This window comes from Myxine glutinosa, chromosome 9 (assembly GCF_964187855.1).
Source record: "Myxine glutinosa chromosome 9, kmMyxGlut1.1, whole genome shotgun sequence".
Lineage (NCBI taxonomy): Eukaryota > Metazoa > Chordata > Myxini > Myxiniformes > Myxinidae > Myxine > Myxine glutinosa.
The window spans coordinates 110,826,998-110,846,014 of record NC_136269.1 but is presented as its reverse complement, the minus strand read 5'-3'; the positions used below and the strand labels follow the sequence as shown (position 1 = coordinate 110,846,014).

Sequence of the window (19,017 nt, the reverse complement as noted above, 5' to 3'; positions counted from 1 at the left end):
AGGTGCTTATAATGACACTTGCCCAAAAAGAACACAAACACCCCCTAAAAAGGTGCATATAATGACACTTGCCCAAAAAGAACACAAAAAAACCCCAAAAAGGCAATGGCACCTGTCATGTTGGCATTATACAAGGTGGTTCAAAAGTCCGGAATCAAAAAGGATGTTTATTTAATTTTTTTGAGATGATAGGAGGTGGATAGGATATCATGTACTGAAAGAATGGCCCATGTAGTTCAGATTTAATGCCACTTGACCTTTTTCTTTAGGGACACTTGTAGACCGTGAGGTGTGCCTGTTTATTGTTCACTTCTGTTGCACCTAATGGGACACATACATTTTTTCAAGAACTGGTTGTTTTTTTAAGTGCTGAATAAAAATTCAGTTGTTCCCTTTTTCAAAAATGAGAAGCCTGGTGTTGGCTTAGCGGTTTGGGTGCCGGCTTGGGATCCTAGGATCCTGGGTTCAAATCCCGGTCAATCGCTGAATTAACACCACGAGGGTTGACTCAGCCTGTCATCCCTTTGAGGTCGGCAAATTGAGTACCAGTTCACTGGTAATTCCCTGCATGTCGCAAGAGGCGACTAACAGGGTTGGCAGCAGGAAGGGCATCCGGCCATAAAACATTTCTTTTAAAAAAGGGGACCATGGTGCCCGAAAAAGGCCAACCCCCGCCCTGCGGGGAAAGATGGCCTCGAAAGGTGGTTCCTCTTTCAAAAATGTCCCAGTTAACACCTATTGAAAGTGGAACTTTTCACCCGAGCGTGTTACCTCCATGTTGGCGCTGTGGCTGCTGTTCAACCAATCGGAGATCGCTATTTAAGGATGTCGCATTGTGGAAGAAAGACAGTGAAATGCATTGGTGGGTAAACATGGCTGACCCCTGGTCGCACTCGAGAAAGTATTTTCCTAATACAATGCAGTGGATCGTCCATTTTAGTTAACAAAAATCTGGGATGATCGACTCCGTTTATTGCTGCACGTTCACGGAAAGTGAAAGATAATGCCGAAAAATCCATAAACCATGACGGGCCAGAAAAATACGGCAGGAGTACTGTTAACATGGATGTTTTGAAGGTAACTGCTCATTTAAGTTAGTTGATGCTACATGATAATATCAATTAGTTTTTATGCCAACTAAGTAGGTTAGTTGTTGTTGTTGTTGTTTCATGGTAGATGGTGAAGAAGTGATTCATTCAGCAGGAGTTTGGCTACTAGTTCACGGAAAGTGTTCTGCCAGATTCACTGACGAAACCAAACTTGAGAGGGCCGCATGTAGTGAGACAGCGTTAACCTCGCAGTTTAGTGAAGGTGATTCAACAGGGCAAAGTACAGCCAGGTACCCCATCGCAAAACCACCAGCTCAGATCCAATCATGCCTTGGCCTCTGTCTCCACGGTACCATCACAAGGCACAACATGTATAACCAGCCATTTGCATCTTTTGTTCTCAATCACATTTTACCTGACTTTTGCTACTCCCTGTGTCTTGGATGTTTTCTTGCTACTTTTCTTTATTTTTTTTTCTTTTTGCTTTATCCTTATCTTTTTCTAACCTTCCCTTAGCCCCTTGCCGAGAGTGGCTTTATGCCTTGTTTGGGGCGATTTCCATTTAAATTTTTTTTGCAAGAAACCAGAAGTAAACATTGTTGTCAGGGGAAAGAGGCAGAGAGACGAGCTCGTTCAAGCTGAAACTGTTGATGCAGGTAGGGGCAGGTTTCGTGATTCATTACAGACGAACCCCTATTGAACAGACTTGATGGGAAACAGTTTTAGTTATATAAATCAAGAGTGTGTTATATAGGAATCCAAGTATTAAACTCGTGTTCTCTTTTGAGGGATATACTGGGATCTCCCCTGAATCATCATATTGGGATCATTATACACTGGGATTATTTTATAATGGGATCTCCCTTGAATCAGTAATTTGGGCTCTGCTAAATAGGGCTTCACACTAAACATTTTGACTTGTTATTGAGTAAATCATATTAGGTGTCGTCTTTAGGGCTTAGATCTTTGTCTATTTAGGCTTTGTCTATCATTTCAGGAGCTCCAAGTTGAATCAGAGGCTTCAGGAAAAGTACCCACAGCTGGCTTTTTATTCACCATCAAATAAGTTTCTGAATGAAATAGTTGTCACTCAGAATACATCGCAGGGTATTTTGTTAGAAAAGGTATCATTACCATAAGGGAACGAGAGTGAAGAAAATGACAGCACTGATGGTGAGGTTGAAGGTATGATTGCCAAAACCCAACTGCTCCAGGACTTTGTGTCTTTTGCACCTGAGAAGGTGGAGAAGTTTAGACTCTGACTCTACAGCTGGACCGGACGGCATCAGCTTACGTGTCTTAAAAACCTGCTCTGCCGCTCTTTCACATCCTCTCTCTGCCATTTTCACCCTGCCATTTGCGGTAAGTAATCTTCTATTCGCTTGGAAATCAACCAACATCATTTCATTACATATAAGGTGCAAACATTGATCCCCTTAATGACAGACCTATCAGCATACTTCCAATCATCAGCTAGGCCATGGAATCCATCATGGCAGCTGATATGAAATCCTTCCTTTTCTCCACCAACCTCGTCAAATAACCAATTCAGATTCAGACCAGGTCGCTCCACCATGGACATGCTGCTACTACTCACCCAACAATAGATGGAGGCCCTCTATGTCAGAAAATAAATCAGGGCCATCTCTCTGGAAATATCTCGTACTTTTGATACAGTCTGGTATCCCTGCCTTGCTCTCCAAACTCTCTGCCTATGGCATCCAAGGAACTCCACACATGGCTCAGTGACCTCCTCTATTCTCGTAGCCAACGTGTAGCTCTTAATGGGATCCTCTTATCTCATCTCCCTGTTAAGGCTGCAATTTCCCAAGGCAGTGATGTGGGCCCAGTCCTATTCCTAATCTTCACCAACGATCTCTCTGATTCTCTGGAAAATCCCCTTTATCTATTTGCTGTTGACTGCACCCTCTGCTGTGACATTCCTCATCCTTCAGATTGACAGACAGCTTCTTCCATCTCTTCGGACAGTGATCAAATCACGAGCTGGTCAAATACTTGGAAGAGGTCTATAAATCCTGACCAATCTCACTATCTATCTATCTACACATCTCCCTCTCTCACCCTTTCCCCCCCTCTCTCTGAAAGGACAATGTGACAAGTCCTCCCATACACTTTCTTAATAACCCTCTTGAAGATGTTTAGTCACTCAAACCCTTGGGTCTTATGATCAGCCAGGATCTTTTTTGGTAAACCACACTTCAAAGCTGGCCTCCAAAGCCAATTGCTGACTGAACACCCTCTGTCATGCAAAGTTCTTCCTTGGCACACCTGAACTCATAACCACCTATAAGGCCTTCATCTGCACCTTTATGTAGTACTGCTCTCCTCTGCGCTGGTGCCCCTGCTTCACACTTTCCTCAGCTTGACACCATGGAAACCAAGGCCTTAAAGATCATTGGAATCTCCCGTGATGAACCAGATTTTATTGGCCTATCACTTTCCCATCGCAGATAGGTCGGTGGTCTCTCTGTGTTCTACTGCCCCATTTCTGGTCTTAGACCATCTGCTTTTTTCATGCTTTGTCTCCGCTCCCTATCCTCCAGGTTTCTGCAGTGCGCACGTGGTCCACAGGTAATGTCTTTCTGGATAAACTACCTAAATCCAGAATCACTGCTCAACTCCACTCATTTGTTCCTCTTTTCTCTCACCTTTGGAACCAACTTCCCCCGGTCTTATCAGTCCATTTCTTTCCCCCAGGGGGCTTCAAAGCAGCTGTTCACCACTAACCCAAGTTATGCCCCGTCCATACTCATGATCTCTTCCACCCCAAATGTCCCATTCCCAAGCACTCCATTTTTCCTGGTTGTTGTGACCCCCCCTCAACCCTGCCCCCACATGCTTCCATAAAAAGCTTTGCACACCGCTTCACAGTACAGTCGGGTCCCACTATTCGCGGCTCCACTATTTGCGGTTCCGCTATTTGCGGTTGATAAAATGCGACCTGTTTCTTTATTCGTGGCCGTGTTCCGCGAAATCGCTTCTTTCCCCCCTATTCGCGGCCGTGTTCCACCAATTCGCGGTTTTTCAAGGGCGCAAAAAAACAATTCACGACCTGCTAGCTTGACACATTTATAAAACTCATCTTTCACCAGCCATGCATGAAGCAGTTGGACATATGCAAAAAAACATCTTCAACGAGCCGCGAGGCTGACCTGCTTCCACATTCACCGCTGTGTACTTTGCGTTTTCATGGCTTTCGCGGCCGCGAATTTTAGCCGCACTATAATTGAGAGCTTCGCGGGATGTTCCACCAGCTGCATAACACGTCATCCCTGCGAGTTACTGTACAGAATGAAAACACTCCACAGTATCTATTAGCGCAACAAATTTTCTTTGACATTCGCGGGACTTGCCTTGCCATTTCCGGGATTATCGCCGACATTCGCGGGATTTGCCTCGCCATTTCCGGGATTATCGCCAACATTCACGGGATTTGCCTCGCCATTGGTGGGATTATCGCCGACATTCATGGGTTTTGGCTCACCATTTCCGGGACTTTCATCGACCCTCGCGGATTACCGTCGACATTCCCGGGATATGCCTCACCATTCATGGATTTTGCCTCGCCATTCGCGGTTTGGTCTTCTCTATTCATGGATTTTCACGACTCGGGAACCTATCCCCCCCATTTTTCCAATGAAACAATGCCCCACTATTCACGGTTTCGCAATTTGCGGGATTTTCCAGGAATGTATCCCCCGCGGAACGTATTTTCCAGCAACGTTAGTATTATGTTTTTCTTTTCATTGACAATTATCATGTCCATTGAAATAGATTATACAACACTAGTATTGACTTGACTACCATAATAAAACAATTGGTGTACCTTCAACAATCACATTGTCTAAATTGATTGACTCTGATAGCTTAAACATTTTCTTTGTCAAGGTTAGAGTACTAGAATGTACAGACCTACCAATTTTCAGCTCTCTCGGGCATTCACATAATGAATGGTGATCCCTTGAAAAATGCCCGAAGTCCAAAATTGGCACTTTTTCCCTTGTTTCGGTATATTCAGAAGGCTGTGTATTAAAACTGGGGCTGATCCAAATGTGTAAACACGTGATTTTGGATTTAGCAAGTTATCCCTTTGCCAAAAAACTATATTTCAAGTAGTGCCCCCAAGGGAGCAACAAAAGTCCATTTCTAACCCCATTTTCTGACCACACGTCACGGCCTACTGAATCAGTGGTTTATACCATGTGGCACATACTATTGAAGATATAAAGAATGAAAACAGAAACTAATGTGCTAAAATCGATGTGTCAATGTTAAGAAACGTTCATTCAAAGAGCATACAATAATTGATGTGTGTGCGTGCACGTCAACTTGGCCCATTCACCTGGCCACAAAACTTTCCAGCATCTCACACTAAAAATACATTTAACTTCTATAGGATGTTTAAAAGGGCACAAATATTTACTAAAAATATATCAGAATCATTCCTTGCACATGAAAGACACTTGTCTAGTTATTTTTTAGTCTAATTTACTAATTTATACCAACTGATTTCAATGCTATACTCAGATAAAACCATAACAGACATCTATCTACAAGCAACAAGGATGTGATTTTGCAGACCCACAGGGTAGAGAGCACACATGTCTGACATACCATATAAGGCTTGCATAAAATAAATACAGCATGTATTGGATAGTGACACAGTACTGCCGTTAACTTACATGTAAAGCAAGCACAACTGTACATGTAAAACGATTGCGCTCAGTCCACTCCAGTAATAACTAGAGAATTCATTAAACATGATACCCCAAACACAAAGTGTTACTTCAATTTTATTTAACTTTTAATAAAATAATGATTTTCCATTTTATTTGACTGTTAGGCAGGCACACACTGCAAAACTAGAACGGCACTTAGTAGAGAGCATTCCTCCGACTGGTGAACAGTTTACGTTTTGTATCCCACTGATAGGCCGGATCTGGATTCGGACCTGAACCAAAATCTAATCGGCTTGTTCTTGTCACCAAACCAACCCATCCACAAAGTTTAGTCATAACTCGTCCATAACTTTTTTAAATATCATGTCATATATCGCTTTTTGCCCGATCTCTCAATTGTGAAGAATCACTTAAAAATTAAATAATTATTGTATCCGAATCCATATTCAGATCTTCACCAAAATCGAAACTATTAGTCCTTGTCACACACCAAAACGGTCCACCAAGTTTCGTCCAAATCCGTCCATATCTTTTTGGGATATCCTGCTATATGTCGGTTTTGGCCCTATTTATCTTCAATGGTGAAGAATCACTTAAAAATTTCTCGTAGCCGGATCAGGATTTTCACCAAAATCTAATCATTTCGTCCTTGTCACATGCACTACCTCTCTGCCAAATTTCGTCCGAATCCGTCCACAACTTTTTGAGATATTTTGTTCACAAACGGGACAGACAGACAAACAGACAGACAGGGGTGAAAACATACCCTCCATCCACCTTTGGTGGCGGAGGTGATATCTCACTCCTCTCTGCGCACGTGCGGTCGGGATGGATTCTAAGCCGTGGTCCGTTAAAACGACAGACTTGTCTTCTTATTCATGTTCTAATTTGTGTTCAAAATAAAACATTTTTGTTGTTCCTCGATCAGAAACTGACGATCATAAACTGATAAGACAGTCAGACGGACATGAACCAATTGCTTAACCCTGCTTTTCGCTTCACGTGCGCAGGGTAATTAATTACCCATTATGCAGGTTAGCAGAAGATACACAACAGTATTTTAAGATAATGCACTTAGACCAAGATAACATATGAAACAATTTGTTAATCCCATCCACATTAAAATCTAAAACATGAATTTGCCATAGTTAATCAAAACAAAAGCTTTACATTTCTAGGTGAAAGCAGGAAGTGAAACATAAAATGCAGGTGAGCACAATATAGCATTGCAGACAAAGAAACAAGCTGTAACCTGGCAATATGGGATAATACAGGAAGGCACCGTGTGTGAGTACATACGCACCTGCACAGAAAACATCTCCTGTGTGTCATCAAGGAAATGAACCTTCAGAGACATGAGTTTTCCAGGAGGCACCGAGTTGGAGGTCGGCCAGGCCATGCCCAGTGACCTCCTCCTTATCTCCTTATCTCTGTTTCAATGTCGTATTGTCTGTCCTGATACAAGTGATACGGTCATCAATTACACTCAACTCATCCCACCTTCATTCATTGATAAGGCACAATTGTAAGTAATTACTGTTAAAATTGTATGGCTGAGGAATAAATGTGATAATAAATATATAACCTGATAAAGCTATATCTTTAAGCATATTGGTGACACCGAAGAACATCACCCATTTCACATTCGCCAAATTGAATGCTGGTACAATTTGGTACAATTACAGATATCTGCGATCACAAAGCATGGACCACGATATGACCTGGACTTTCAACATTTAGGGATAGGGTGAAAAGAAAGAAAATGTGTCCCCATCTACAAACTATCCATGAAACTAAACATCATGATAATCAGAAGAATATTATTCAAGTTATGATCAAAATATTGTTTCTTGTTGAAATAGGTCACAATCTAAAAGAGGCAGGTCAAGGACACTAAACAGATATCAGGTGCACAACTTCGAAGCAGGTACACGATTATGATGCAAGAACATCTTGGAAGTCCGAGCGGTCTTTGAGATCCCACATTGGCAAAATAGAGCAATGGCAGAAAAAAAAAACGCGTATTTTTCACAGCTATTCGACCTTGACCTTTAACCCCACGGGATATGATGCAAATTAAGTGTAAATGCACCTTGCTCTAGGCTATCTAGAGCGGATTATTTAGTTCAGATCGGACAAACCTACGTCGAGTTATGGCAAGGAATGTTACAATGTCTATAATTGGGCCATTACCTTAAATTAGGTCAAGGTCAAAAATAATTATGTCAACTCTGCATACTTTGTATTCACATTATTGATGCAAAATCTCATTCCGAAATCCTCAGATATTGGCAGAAAAAGCTAAAAGGTGGTTTAATACTCCTACTATGGGTCTAAGAAACTTTGTGGTACCATTATTAAATATTTGGGGTACTAATTGTAGAAACAAACCCTACAACAGGTATAAGCCTCCCCGTATCCTTTAGGGCTTAGGCTATAGGGGGAGGTTTATTTCGAATTCAATCTCAACCTGGATGCTCACTATTCATGGGCCACCGCAATGGGATAGAGCAGTAAAGGCATAAATATTGGAGAATGTTGTCAACCCAATGTTGAAACCATAAATGGAACTTGGAATTTATCCCAAGGCATATTCCAGTGAAACATTGGCCTGGTTACAGTTACAACTCAGCACTTGGCTCAACATGCTGGAATCCCAGATTCAAATACCACATAATGTGTTGATTTGTCCATTTTCTACAAGAGCCTCGTAATCTCAGCATCGATATCTCTTTATAAAATCTTTGCCCTCCATATAATAGATGAACCTTGGATCTATTTTCCATTCCATCCAGATCCAGGTGAACCTTTGATCCAACCCATTTCCATGATATAACTACATGGTATTCATAGAATACTTACCCTGTGCAGTCAACTTGTTGTGAGCCAACTCTTGTTTTTGAACATTTTTTTTTCTTTGATCCAATATGGCTGCCCAGACCACGTGAGCAATGACATCATAAATACATTCTCTAATATAATTGTTGCATAGATCACGCCCAATACATTTCAAACTGATCAGACTAAGCGTTGTCCCTGTCAAATTATGACGTCATAATTATGGCACCAATGACGTCATCGTTAACAACACCTATTCCCCAAATGAAGTTATTTACAATGAGCCATGTTTCACTTTTTTGCATGCAGCGGTTTTGGAGATATAGAGGTACAACATTTTGCGGTTTTTCCAAGATGGCGCCTGTACATGACCTATGACGTCATGATTGTCATTAAAATATTCTACATGAGGAGGCGCTCCTATGGTGAAAATTTCATGCCCATCAGACCAACAGTTGCTGAGAAAAAAAATCACAATGATTGAATACGTATTATACTTGTCGAATTATGACGTCATTACGAAGGCACAGATGACATCATCATTAACATATCTTATTCCCCAGGGGGAGTACTTGACAATGAGCAATGTTTCAATTTTTTCCATTGAGTGGTTTGGGAGATAGACGTGTGACGTTTTTCCAAGATGGCGACCTACCACGTGACCTATGACGTCATAATTATGAACAAAAAAATTCTACAGGCGGAGGCGCTTCTATGGTAAAAATTTCGTGTCAATCGGAACAACAGTTGCCGAGAAAATGAATTTTTAAAATGCAGACACGTACGGCAAACGGCACCCGAATGCTTAACCCTGCTCACTTAACTCACTAGAACCTCAATCCTCAATGAATTGTTATTATCTGAGTTCTTATCTGTTTCTTCAGATTAAATGAGATTTGTCACCCAGTCAGCCACAAAATACACCTGTTCCCTGGACCCCACATCCCTTAAACCATAATACTGTTGTAGGACTACCTTTTCGGGGGTAACTTTTAACAGGGTCTTTGATTCTAGACGTGAGATTCGTTTAGTAGCTTTGGATATTTCAAAGGCCTTTGATAAGGTGTGGCAGAAGCGACTCCTGTGCAGGTTTCAGCCGGATGGTGTGTCGGGTGGAATGTTGTCCATAATTTCTGCTTTCCTTTCTAAACGAAAGTGGAAGTTGGTCCTTGATGGGCAATTATACCTATTTGCTCTGTAAATTCTGGTGTTCATCAATGTTCTGTTCTTGGTCCGACTCTTTCTAGTATATATATCAATGACTTGTCTGATAATGCTTCATCCCAACTTGCCATGTACGCCGATGATTCCACACCCGACTGCGTATCTCCTAATTCAGGTAACACTTCTCGTAGTGAGGTTTTGAAGTTCGAGAATGTGTTGAAGTGGGGCCATGATTAACTGGTAACCTTTAACACCAAACTGACTAAATTGCTGTCCCTGTCTCTGTCTAGAGACAGGTATTTTCCTCCTATGCATATGGATCCTTTAATCTTAATGGAAGCATCAGACCTGTGCCTACTTGGTCTTGATATCTCCCCTAATCTCAACTGGAAGTACATACCAGGTATTGCAAAGAGTGCTTCTATTGCGAGTTGGTCGTCTCTGTCGAGCCCAGAAATTTCTATCTCCGGATACACAACAACAACAACAACAACAACATGCATTTTAAAAGGCCATTTTCCCTGCTAGAGCGGGGGTTAGCCTTGCGGTCCCCATGACAATCTTCTCCATTTTGCCCTATTTTCTGCATCTCTCCTTGTTAACCCCCTTGCCCGCATTTCTTCTTCCACCATCTTTAGCCAAGTCTTTCTCGGTCTTCCCCGTCTTCTACTTCCTTCTACATTCATTTCCATCACTCTTCTCAACCAGTCACTTTCATCCTTCCTCAACACATGACCAAACCATCTCAACCTGTTCCTCTTCACAGCATCAATCACAGGCTCTATTCCCATCATCTTTCGCAATTCATCATTTGTCTTCCTCTCTCTCAACGATACTCCGCACATCCGTCGAACCATTCGCATTTCCACCCTTTCCAACCTTCGTTGCTGCTCTACGTTCATTACCCATGTCTCGCTCCCATAAATCATAACACTTCTCACACATGCAGCATACACCTTTCCCTTCAGCTTCAACGACACTCCCCTCATCATCAGCACGCCACTCAATTCCCGAAACTTCTTCCATGCACATCTCACTCGAGCAACCGTTGCCGAGTCTGATCCACCTTCTCCATTCAGCATGTCTCCGAGGTAGCAAAATGTTTTCACACCTTCCAGCTTCACACCGTCTCCAAGATCCAACTCAACATTTCCTCCATCTGCAGCTCCCTCTGTGCACACCTTACATTTGAATGTAGCTGCCACACTGGTTAATGACCCTCTCAGACCACTACATTTTTGATGAACCCACTCAGCGCACATTGTACACTGAATGGAGTTCACTCCGACACCCTTCCTACACACAGCACAGGGCCACTTCCCAGTTCTTTCCACCTCACCACATGCTTTACCACTTGCCATCACCTTCGTCTTTCCGATATTCACCTTCAGACCTTCAGATCTCCGGATGCCATCCTCTATTTGTATAAGACAACAATCCACCCCCTCAAGGAGTACTGTTGCCACATTTGGGCCACAGCATCAGCCTGTCATCTGTCCTTATTAGACAGGCTCCAGAAGCAGGTAGTTAATTTAGTTAGAGTAGATCTCAGCACTTTCACATCTTAGGTCTGTTGCTATTCTAAGTTTGTTTTACAGACATGTTCATGGTAATTGCTCTACTGCTCTTTCCAACCTGGTATCTCTGTCAGGGTCTTTGTTCGGGAGTCTCGTTTTGCCACCATTTCACACCTATACATGCTGGCTATACCTGGGTGTAGAATGAAGAGCTATGCATGCAGCTTTTTTTTTTTCCACGTGCTGCATCAATTTGGAATTATTTGCTGGTCACACGCTTCCCCACATCTTATGATCCATTTTCTTTCAAGAACATAAATTTCTACCTACTTCAACTTTGATCATTCTGGTCTTCATTTTTCTATCTTTTCTTTCGTAGCCCCACACATTTAGTGGTTCTGAGCCTTGTGTAGCGCAAATTTCAAAAGAAATATATACCCTTTTTGATATTCTTACCTTTGTAATCTGTCTCAAATGTTCTTTTTAAAAGAGTCCAAAAGGCCGACAGCACAAGTGTAGGCAGGAAAGCCGCCGTGACAGTGAAGCGCATCAAAAGCACTGGGTGGAAGATCGAGGGAGGGTCAGCCCCGCCCATTGATTGGACGAAGAGCTAATAGCAGCCGAGCAGGGAGTGGCTAAGTGCGTCCTGGATTGCGTTCAAGGGTATAAAAGGCGTGTCCGGCTCAGCAGGATTGACTTGCGAAAGGAGCTTAGCTGAGGAGCCTGTGCGAGTGCATGGGTGGGGTTCCCCCATGGAATGGCCTTTTACAACACAGCCGGAAAACACACCCCCACCCAAGAAGCCGCGCCCACTCTACCCACTCACGCCAGCTCTGGTCATGGCCAAAGACTGTCCTGGACAAGCTGTGTCACCGCTTGGAACTCACTGTATCTTGCCGGGTGCAGCCTGTGGTATTTCCCATCTTGTGCCTTTTATCTCTTGCCTATCTCATGAGGAATGCATGAGGACTTAAGGTTAGATACATAAAGTTCCCGTTCGTACATTGGGTCGAGGGCACATATGGGTTTGGGTTATGAATTAACTATTGTACAGGATTCCTTCCTTTTTCTATCCCTGTCATGTTAATCTCTGCCGATGCATTTTAGAGCTACTTGGCCTTAAATTCATGGGTGCTTTAGAGAGTCTCTGATCGCAAATTTGATTAAACGTGGCCATTAAAGGGCAGATCGGGTTCGCATGATTATAGCACCCAGGATGAGATGGTCAGCGTCTGGCAATTCACTCGGTCACCATGAGTGTAACGGATGCATGGCACTAATCCAGCATCGACTGGCTCCGTGGGTGCGTTGGAGTATGGCGTCATGGCAAACAGCCCTGTGATCCGACTCGGAACGATCAACTGTCATAACTATTCTCATTTGAAAGAAATCGCCTCTAAATATAAACAGTGGCAAACCTCTCCTCCGCCCCCCCCCCCCCCCCCAACATTATCCGTGGCAAGAAAATGCTTTGGCAGTTCCAACGCTTTGTAAAGAGTGTGGTACATTGATTGATGAATAACCATGCTGATCAATTTCACAAGATATCTAAAGTTTGAGAATGCATCACTGCTCTTCCACTTCGTACACACCGAAAAGGACACCCAGTTCTGCAACCGTAAGTGGCGAGGGTACAGAGACAACACAAATAAAGACGTCAGGAGACGATGATGGTTCACGAGCGAGGGGTATTCAATGACAAAGGTCAAAACCGACATTGAAAATATATAAATAGGAATGTATTATCTGTTATGAGACTAGTTAGCTACACAACACTGAAAATTTGGTTCGATTCTGACAACTTTGAAAATTTGACCTTTGTGACCTTGAAATGTCAAAATGAAGGTTACTGACCTTGAAATGAGATAGAAAATAATGTATAATCAGTTATGAGGATAGTTAGCTACACAATACCAAAAATTCGGTTTGATTCCAACAACTTTGAAAATTTGACCTTTGTGACCTTCAAAGGTCAAAGATTCTGAAATTTGTTAGAAAACTTGTATTTCATGATGCATGTGATAATATAAGATCATGTACGGCATTTCACCCTATCAGGAAGCGAACAATGTAATAAAACCATCAAAAATCGACTTTTCTAAATTTTGTGACCTTGTGACCTTGACCTTGGGGCGAAAATGAAAAATCGAGCTCCGTGGGGCTAGCCACATGACATTGGCCTAACCAAATACCGAAACCCTTGTCAAATTCCACCAAACCCCTCGGAGAAGATGCAGCTTGAACTCGATTACCACCGAAAAAGACATCTTTTTCGGGCGTGGCTCCGCCCACAATGGGCGCAATACGCCCACTCTAGGCAGGACACAACGAGATCATGATATCACCCTCCCACCCAAGTTTCATCAAGATCGGATGATATCATCGGGTAGTTATGCTGCGGACAGACACAGACACAGACAGACACATACCCATGACGAATATAGTGGTCACTCTGTTTGATAACTCGTGAACCAATATATCATGAGATCCTTCGGATGTCTGATCAGGGAGTGGTAGCACTATAAATGGTTCTACTTCACCAATCAGCTGCTTTGAAATAGTAGGAGTAGGTAATACCATTTACTTACACCCCTCTATAATTGTCTCACCAACTCTCATCTTCTTGGGGTCCCCCAAGGGTCACTGTTAGACCACTTTTTACCTCCGCCACCAAAGGTGGATGGAGGTTATGGTTTCACCTCTGTCTGTTTGTTTGTTTGTGAACAAAATATCTCAATGAGTTGTGGACGGCTTCGGACGAAATTTGGCAGAGATGTAGCGTATGCGACAAGGACGAAATTATTCGATTTTGGTGAAGATCCGGATTCGGATCCGGCTAGTAGAATTTTTAAGTGATTCTTCACCATTGCGAGACAGGGCCAAAAACGATGCATAGCAGGACATCTCAAAAAGTTATGGACGGATGGCCGAGAGGACGAAACTTGTTGGATGAGTTGGTTCGCTGACAAGAACAAGCCGATTAGATTTTGGTTCAGGTCCAAATCCAGATCCGGCCCATCAGTGGGATAGAAACCATAAACTGTTCAGCCTGGCGGAGGTGTGCGCTCTGCCGAGTGACGTTCTAGTTACCTTCGCAAAAGCGGAAGGTTATGTTTTGATCGCTGTGTATTTATTTGTATGTCTGTGTGTGTGTGTATGTTATTCGCATAACTCAAAAAGTATTCAACCGAATTGCATGAAATTTGGTGGGATGATTGGTTATTATACGGGACACATTTGATTAGATTTTGGGAGCAATCGGGTCAAAGGTCAAGGTCAAGGTCACGAAAAGGTCAAAATCGTATTTTTGTTGTTCTGTTCCCTACACTCCCATGCCAAGTACAGAACAGTAGCTGCGGCGAAGGTATGCGCTCTACCGAGTGCCCGTTCTAGTTTTTACCTTCGCAAAAGCGGAAGGTTATGTTTTGATCGCTGTGTATTTATTTGTATGTCTGTGTGTGTGTGTATGTTATTCGCATAACTCAAAAAGTATTCAACCGAATTGCATGAAATTTGGTGGGATGATTGGTTATTATACGGGACACATTTGATTAGATTTTGGGAGCAATCGGGTCAAAGGTCAAGGTCAAGGTCACGAAAAGGTCAAAATCGTATTTTTGTTGTTCTGTTCCCTACACTCCCATGCCAAGTACAGAACAGTAGCTGCGGCGAAGGTATGCGCTCTACCGAGTGCCCGTTCTAGTTTTTTAATGTGATTGTTTAACATTAAGAGATAGGGCCAAAACTGATATAACCACCGTTTAGAGGCCATTTTTCCCCGCAAAGCGGGGGTTGGCCTTTTCGGGGACCGTGGTAGTTGTTGTTTTTTGGTCCCCTTTTTTTGGCCAAAACTGATATATATCATGATATTTCAAAAAGTTATGGATAGATTATGACCACACTTGGTGGATGGGTTGGTGAGTGACAAGGACAAGCTGATTGGAATTTGCTTCATATCCAGATCCAGATCCGGCCCATCAGTGGAATACAAAACATAAACTGTTCAGCCTGGCGGAGGTATGTGCTCTACTAAATGCCGTTTTCCTTTTTATGATGCATCTAAATCCTCTGGATGACGTCACACACAGTCGAGCTGGCAGGATGGCAGAGAGGAACACCCGATCACCATCTGCCATCACTGGTGTTTCACAAACAGAGCGATTCATCTTTGTGTGTGTGCTGTCCGTCGAATGGACGTTAAACGGGCGTCCTGTCTGCCGCCGGTATTAGTTGGTGGACGTTAAAGATCCCATGGTATCCGTTGTGAAGAGCAGGTGACCTATCGCCAGCATCATCCCCAAATTACTACTCTAACCTACAGCGGGCACTGCATCAGCAGCACAGCGGCCTCGGCCGATGATGCCACCCCAAACCCTAGTACCGCGTAAAGAAGAAGACCCACAGTCATAATTCTATTTTTTCACTGCAATGCGGATAAGGCAATTACACCTCAAATTGGACCCATCTTTTGACCTGAGAATTCTCTATTCCAGTATTCATCAACTGTGGCTCCTCTCTAACTCATTCCTGCCCCACACATCGACACTCTTAGACTTCATCTGGACCCAACACTCCATTATAACCTTTATATTTGCAAAACATGCACAGTACAAACATTATACACCCGTTACACATTACAGTGCTGTATTATCAAAATCAGCTCCTGAATCAGTAAAAACAGGATAAACTTTAGTATTTTAATTATTTATCTGTTTGATTATTACAAATCACGATTTACTATTCCCAAGTTTTCACTTCACCATCTCCAATCGATACAGAATTCATTTACAGAATTGGTCACTTGATCACACAAAGTCATTACACCAGACCCACTCTCCGAGAGCTCCATTGGCTCCCTATTCATCAGCAAACGATTAATTAATAAACATTAATATTGTTATGTCAGAGGGTAGGGCATATATAGATTTAGGTAGATCTGTATAGGTATCATGCTCCGGTTGTCGTGGGTAGCTGGAACCATCTCGATGTAAATAAGTAGAGGACCTGTCTAGACCGGATGTCGGATAAGTTGGGTATGTGTCCCCACCACGAGGGGGCGGGGCTTGTTAACGAGCGTTCGGATTATGCTAATTCCATTGTATGTCGTCCCCTCTGTGAACATACCTGTGTCCCGTATGGCAACACATCACATACATTAGCTAGATCCATTAGTGCACCACATTAATTAATTCCCCCGCCGCCACAATGACTGACCGAAAAGACCGACAGCAAGCGGCCACACAGTGGTACATCATGGCGATCAAACATTGACCAGGCAGGCTGTGAGCCACGCCCAGGAGAACTCGTGATTGACAGGAAGGGGAGGCGCAAGCAACACCAAGAGCATCGATTGGAGGGTAAAGAAGGACTTGTGATTGGCCACCGACCAATGGCATGGGAGCAGGGTGCCAAGCACTCAGCCAATGAGGCGACGAACGAGATCGGAAGACTTGAGAAGAGAGCTGACATCAGAGGACGATCAGTAAAAACGACTGGTTGACCACCAGTTGGCTGACCGACATTTTCTCTCTTCGCCTCTGCCTGTCTTCGCCTCCGCTTTTCTCTTCCATTTGCCTTCTTGCTCTGGACTGTCCCTTTGCGCTGCCGCTGGACCCTCTCTTATGTTGGACCTCGTCCCGTTTGGACCCTCGCTCATTGGACGTTGGAAGGACGTAGGCGAGCGACGATTCTCTTACCCGGATTCACGCATGAACCTCGCGAACGATCATGCGGGGACACGAGGCCTGGCGTGCAGGGGCGTCCGTGGGCCTGATGGAGCGCAAACGGGGGCAGAACGAGGCCTACTTCCCGCTGACCGAAGCCACGGTCGGACGACTGCGCTCAGAGCCGGACCATCCTTGACGACTGCAGACTACTGATTGAGATAAGACGCGCCACAGAACACAACGAAACGGTTATTTTATTATTCATTCCCCTGTGCTATGTGAAGTCTGTGAGTGGGGACGTCCCAACCTAGGTTCTAGTTTTGATCATCGCGTTTCCCTGTCCCGATAGTTGTTTTAAATAAACTTTCATTATTTTCTTTTCTATTCAAAATCCCGTGTTTGTGTGAGTTTAATCACTTTGCAGGTTGAAGACGCTGGGGCGCACGCGGACCGTGAGGTAAATCTCGCCGCCGCTTCTTCCTCTTCCCTCCTTCCACCTGCGCGTGTATAGCAAATCCACCATTGACCCGTTAAGCCTCGTTAAGCTCGATTCCATCCGTGGACGCTCTGTCTTAATAGAGCCGTCCACACGACAATATTAAATTAACAAACATTCATAAAATGATCGATTTATCCACTGAAAGAATTAACATTTTCACTCACACCGCAGGCAGGTAGGTGGTCTCCCTGTCTTCTACCGACTCCTATCCAGCCTAGCTCCCCCAGCTCTATCTGTGCTCTGTCCCCCAATTATTCCTGCAGGTCGCACAAGATCTGCCAGCAACCCTCTTCTAGTGAAACTGCCAAAATCAAGACTCTCTGCTCACCTTCACTCCTTCATTCCTCTTTTTTCCCACCTCTGGAACAAACTCCCACATTCACTTCAATCCCACTCCTCCCTCCAGGTCTTTAAAACAACTGTTCACCACCATCTCTTATCTTCCCCCATCCAAAACCTTGATTTTCTCTACCTATTTTTTCTGGTTAATTTACCCCAGATCCACTTTTTTTGAAATACCGACTTCTTTCCTGGAAGTCCTAGCAGTGTCCATGTGTTTTATACATCTCCCAGCCCCTCCATTCCTGAGCCTCCTCCCCCGAATCCCTCTCCCTCCCACAGATCTCCCGATGTCCCTGTTCTCTACTGTTGTACTTGTGTGCATGCTTCCGTTTCTCTCCCCATCTTGTCTCCCGCTCCCTTTATTGTACGTTTTGTGTGAACGTTTTTTTGTGTGATTAGTGTTAGCTCTGACAAAAGCCTCGATCTTATATACAAAAAAAAGAAAAAAAAAAAGTAGCCGATCAGAGTATGTTAACCACCATGGGAAGCGAAGTGCAGCTTAAATTTCAAGCATCACCCCTTCATCAGAGCAAAATAGGGATATGTCGATGGATGAAGGGTGTATATACAGTGATAGGAATGGATCAAGAGTTAAAAGGGCTGGCTATAGGGTCAGGGGCCAAAGATCGAAGATCAAGAATGGCCCTTTGATGTTTACCCACCTATTTAATGAACGGTGGGTCCAGAGTAAACATTCAATGTCTACCCTCGTGAATTAGGGGTTCGGGGTAAACATCAAAGGGCCTTAATGGAAAAATCAAGGGTCAAAGGTCGAATAGAACGAACTGCACTGTTCACTAAAAAAAGGTTTTATATGGTGACTGGAGAAAAGAGAAGAAAGGTAAAAACAGTTAATAAAACAATAATAAATAAATAACTCATCTGATTATCTAGTACCGTGACGTCATGTCCAAAATCCGGTGACATTCATGATCAGATTTCTCCAAACATCCCCATCAACGTTAAGTTACACCCTTTATCCCATCAATCCAGATCCAGCACATACAAGGTCTGCCTCTTCCTCCCTCCACCATATCCAGTGAAATTATAAAATAATGAGCTGCTTAATTACAAAATCCACCAATAAAATTGTATACCTTCACCCTCCCGCATGCAAATCCTAGTCTCCATGTTGTGTCCACTATAACAGTAAAAGATGGAGGTACGATATGTGCCATTTTTCAAAGAAATTCACCCCACCTCCTGAAATCCCAATTCATATACATGAAGGTCGTATTGTCA

General features: G+C 43.4%; 1 protein-coding gene across 16 annotated transcripts in view; it reads right to left on the bottom strand.

The window, feature by feature from the left end:
- Nucleotides 1-19,017, bottom strand: part of LOC137435083 (FERM, ARHGEF and pleckstrin domain-containing protein 1) — a 116,718-nt gene that overhangs the window by 76,778 nt on the left and 20,923 nt on the right. For 10 of the 16 annotated variants that reach the window (XM_068128517.2, XM_078784669.1, XM_068128516.2 and 7 more), the window contains one exon: nucleotides 7,053-7,204. In XM_068128517.2, coding sequence (XP_067984618.2) covers nucleotides 7,053-7,148 — 96 coding nt within the window. In that variant the 5' untranslated portion in view covers nucleotides 7,149-7,204. Of the gene's footprint in view, nucleotides 1-7,052; nucleotides 7,205-19,017 lie in introns of those variants that run through there. The other 6 variants (XM_078784667.1, XM_078784668.1, XM_078784673.1 and 3 more) reach the window with 2 other exon arrangements.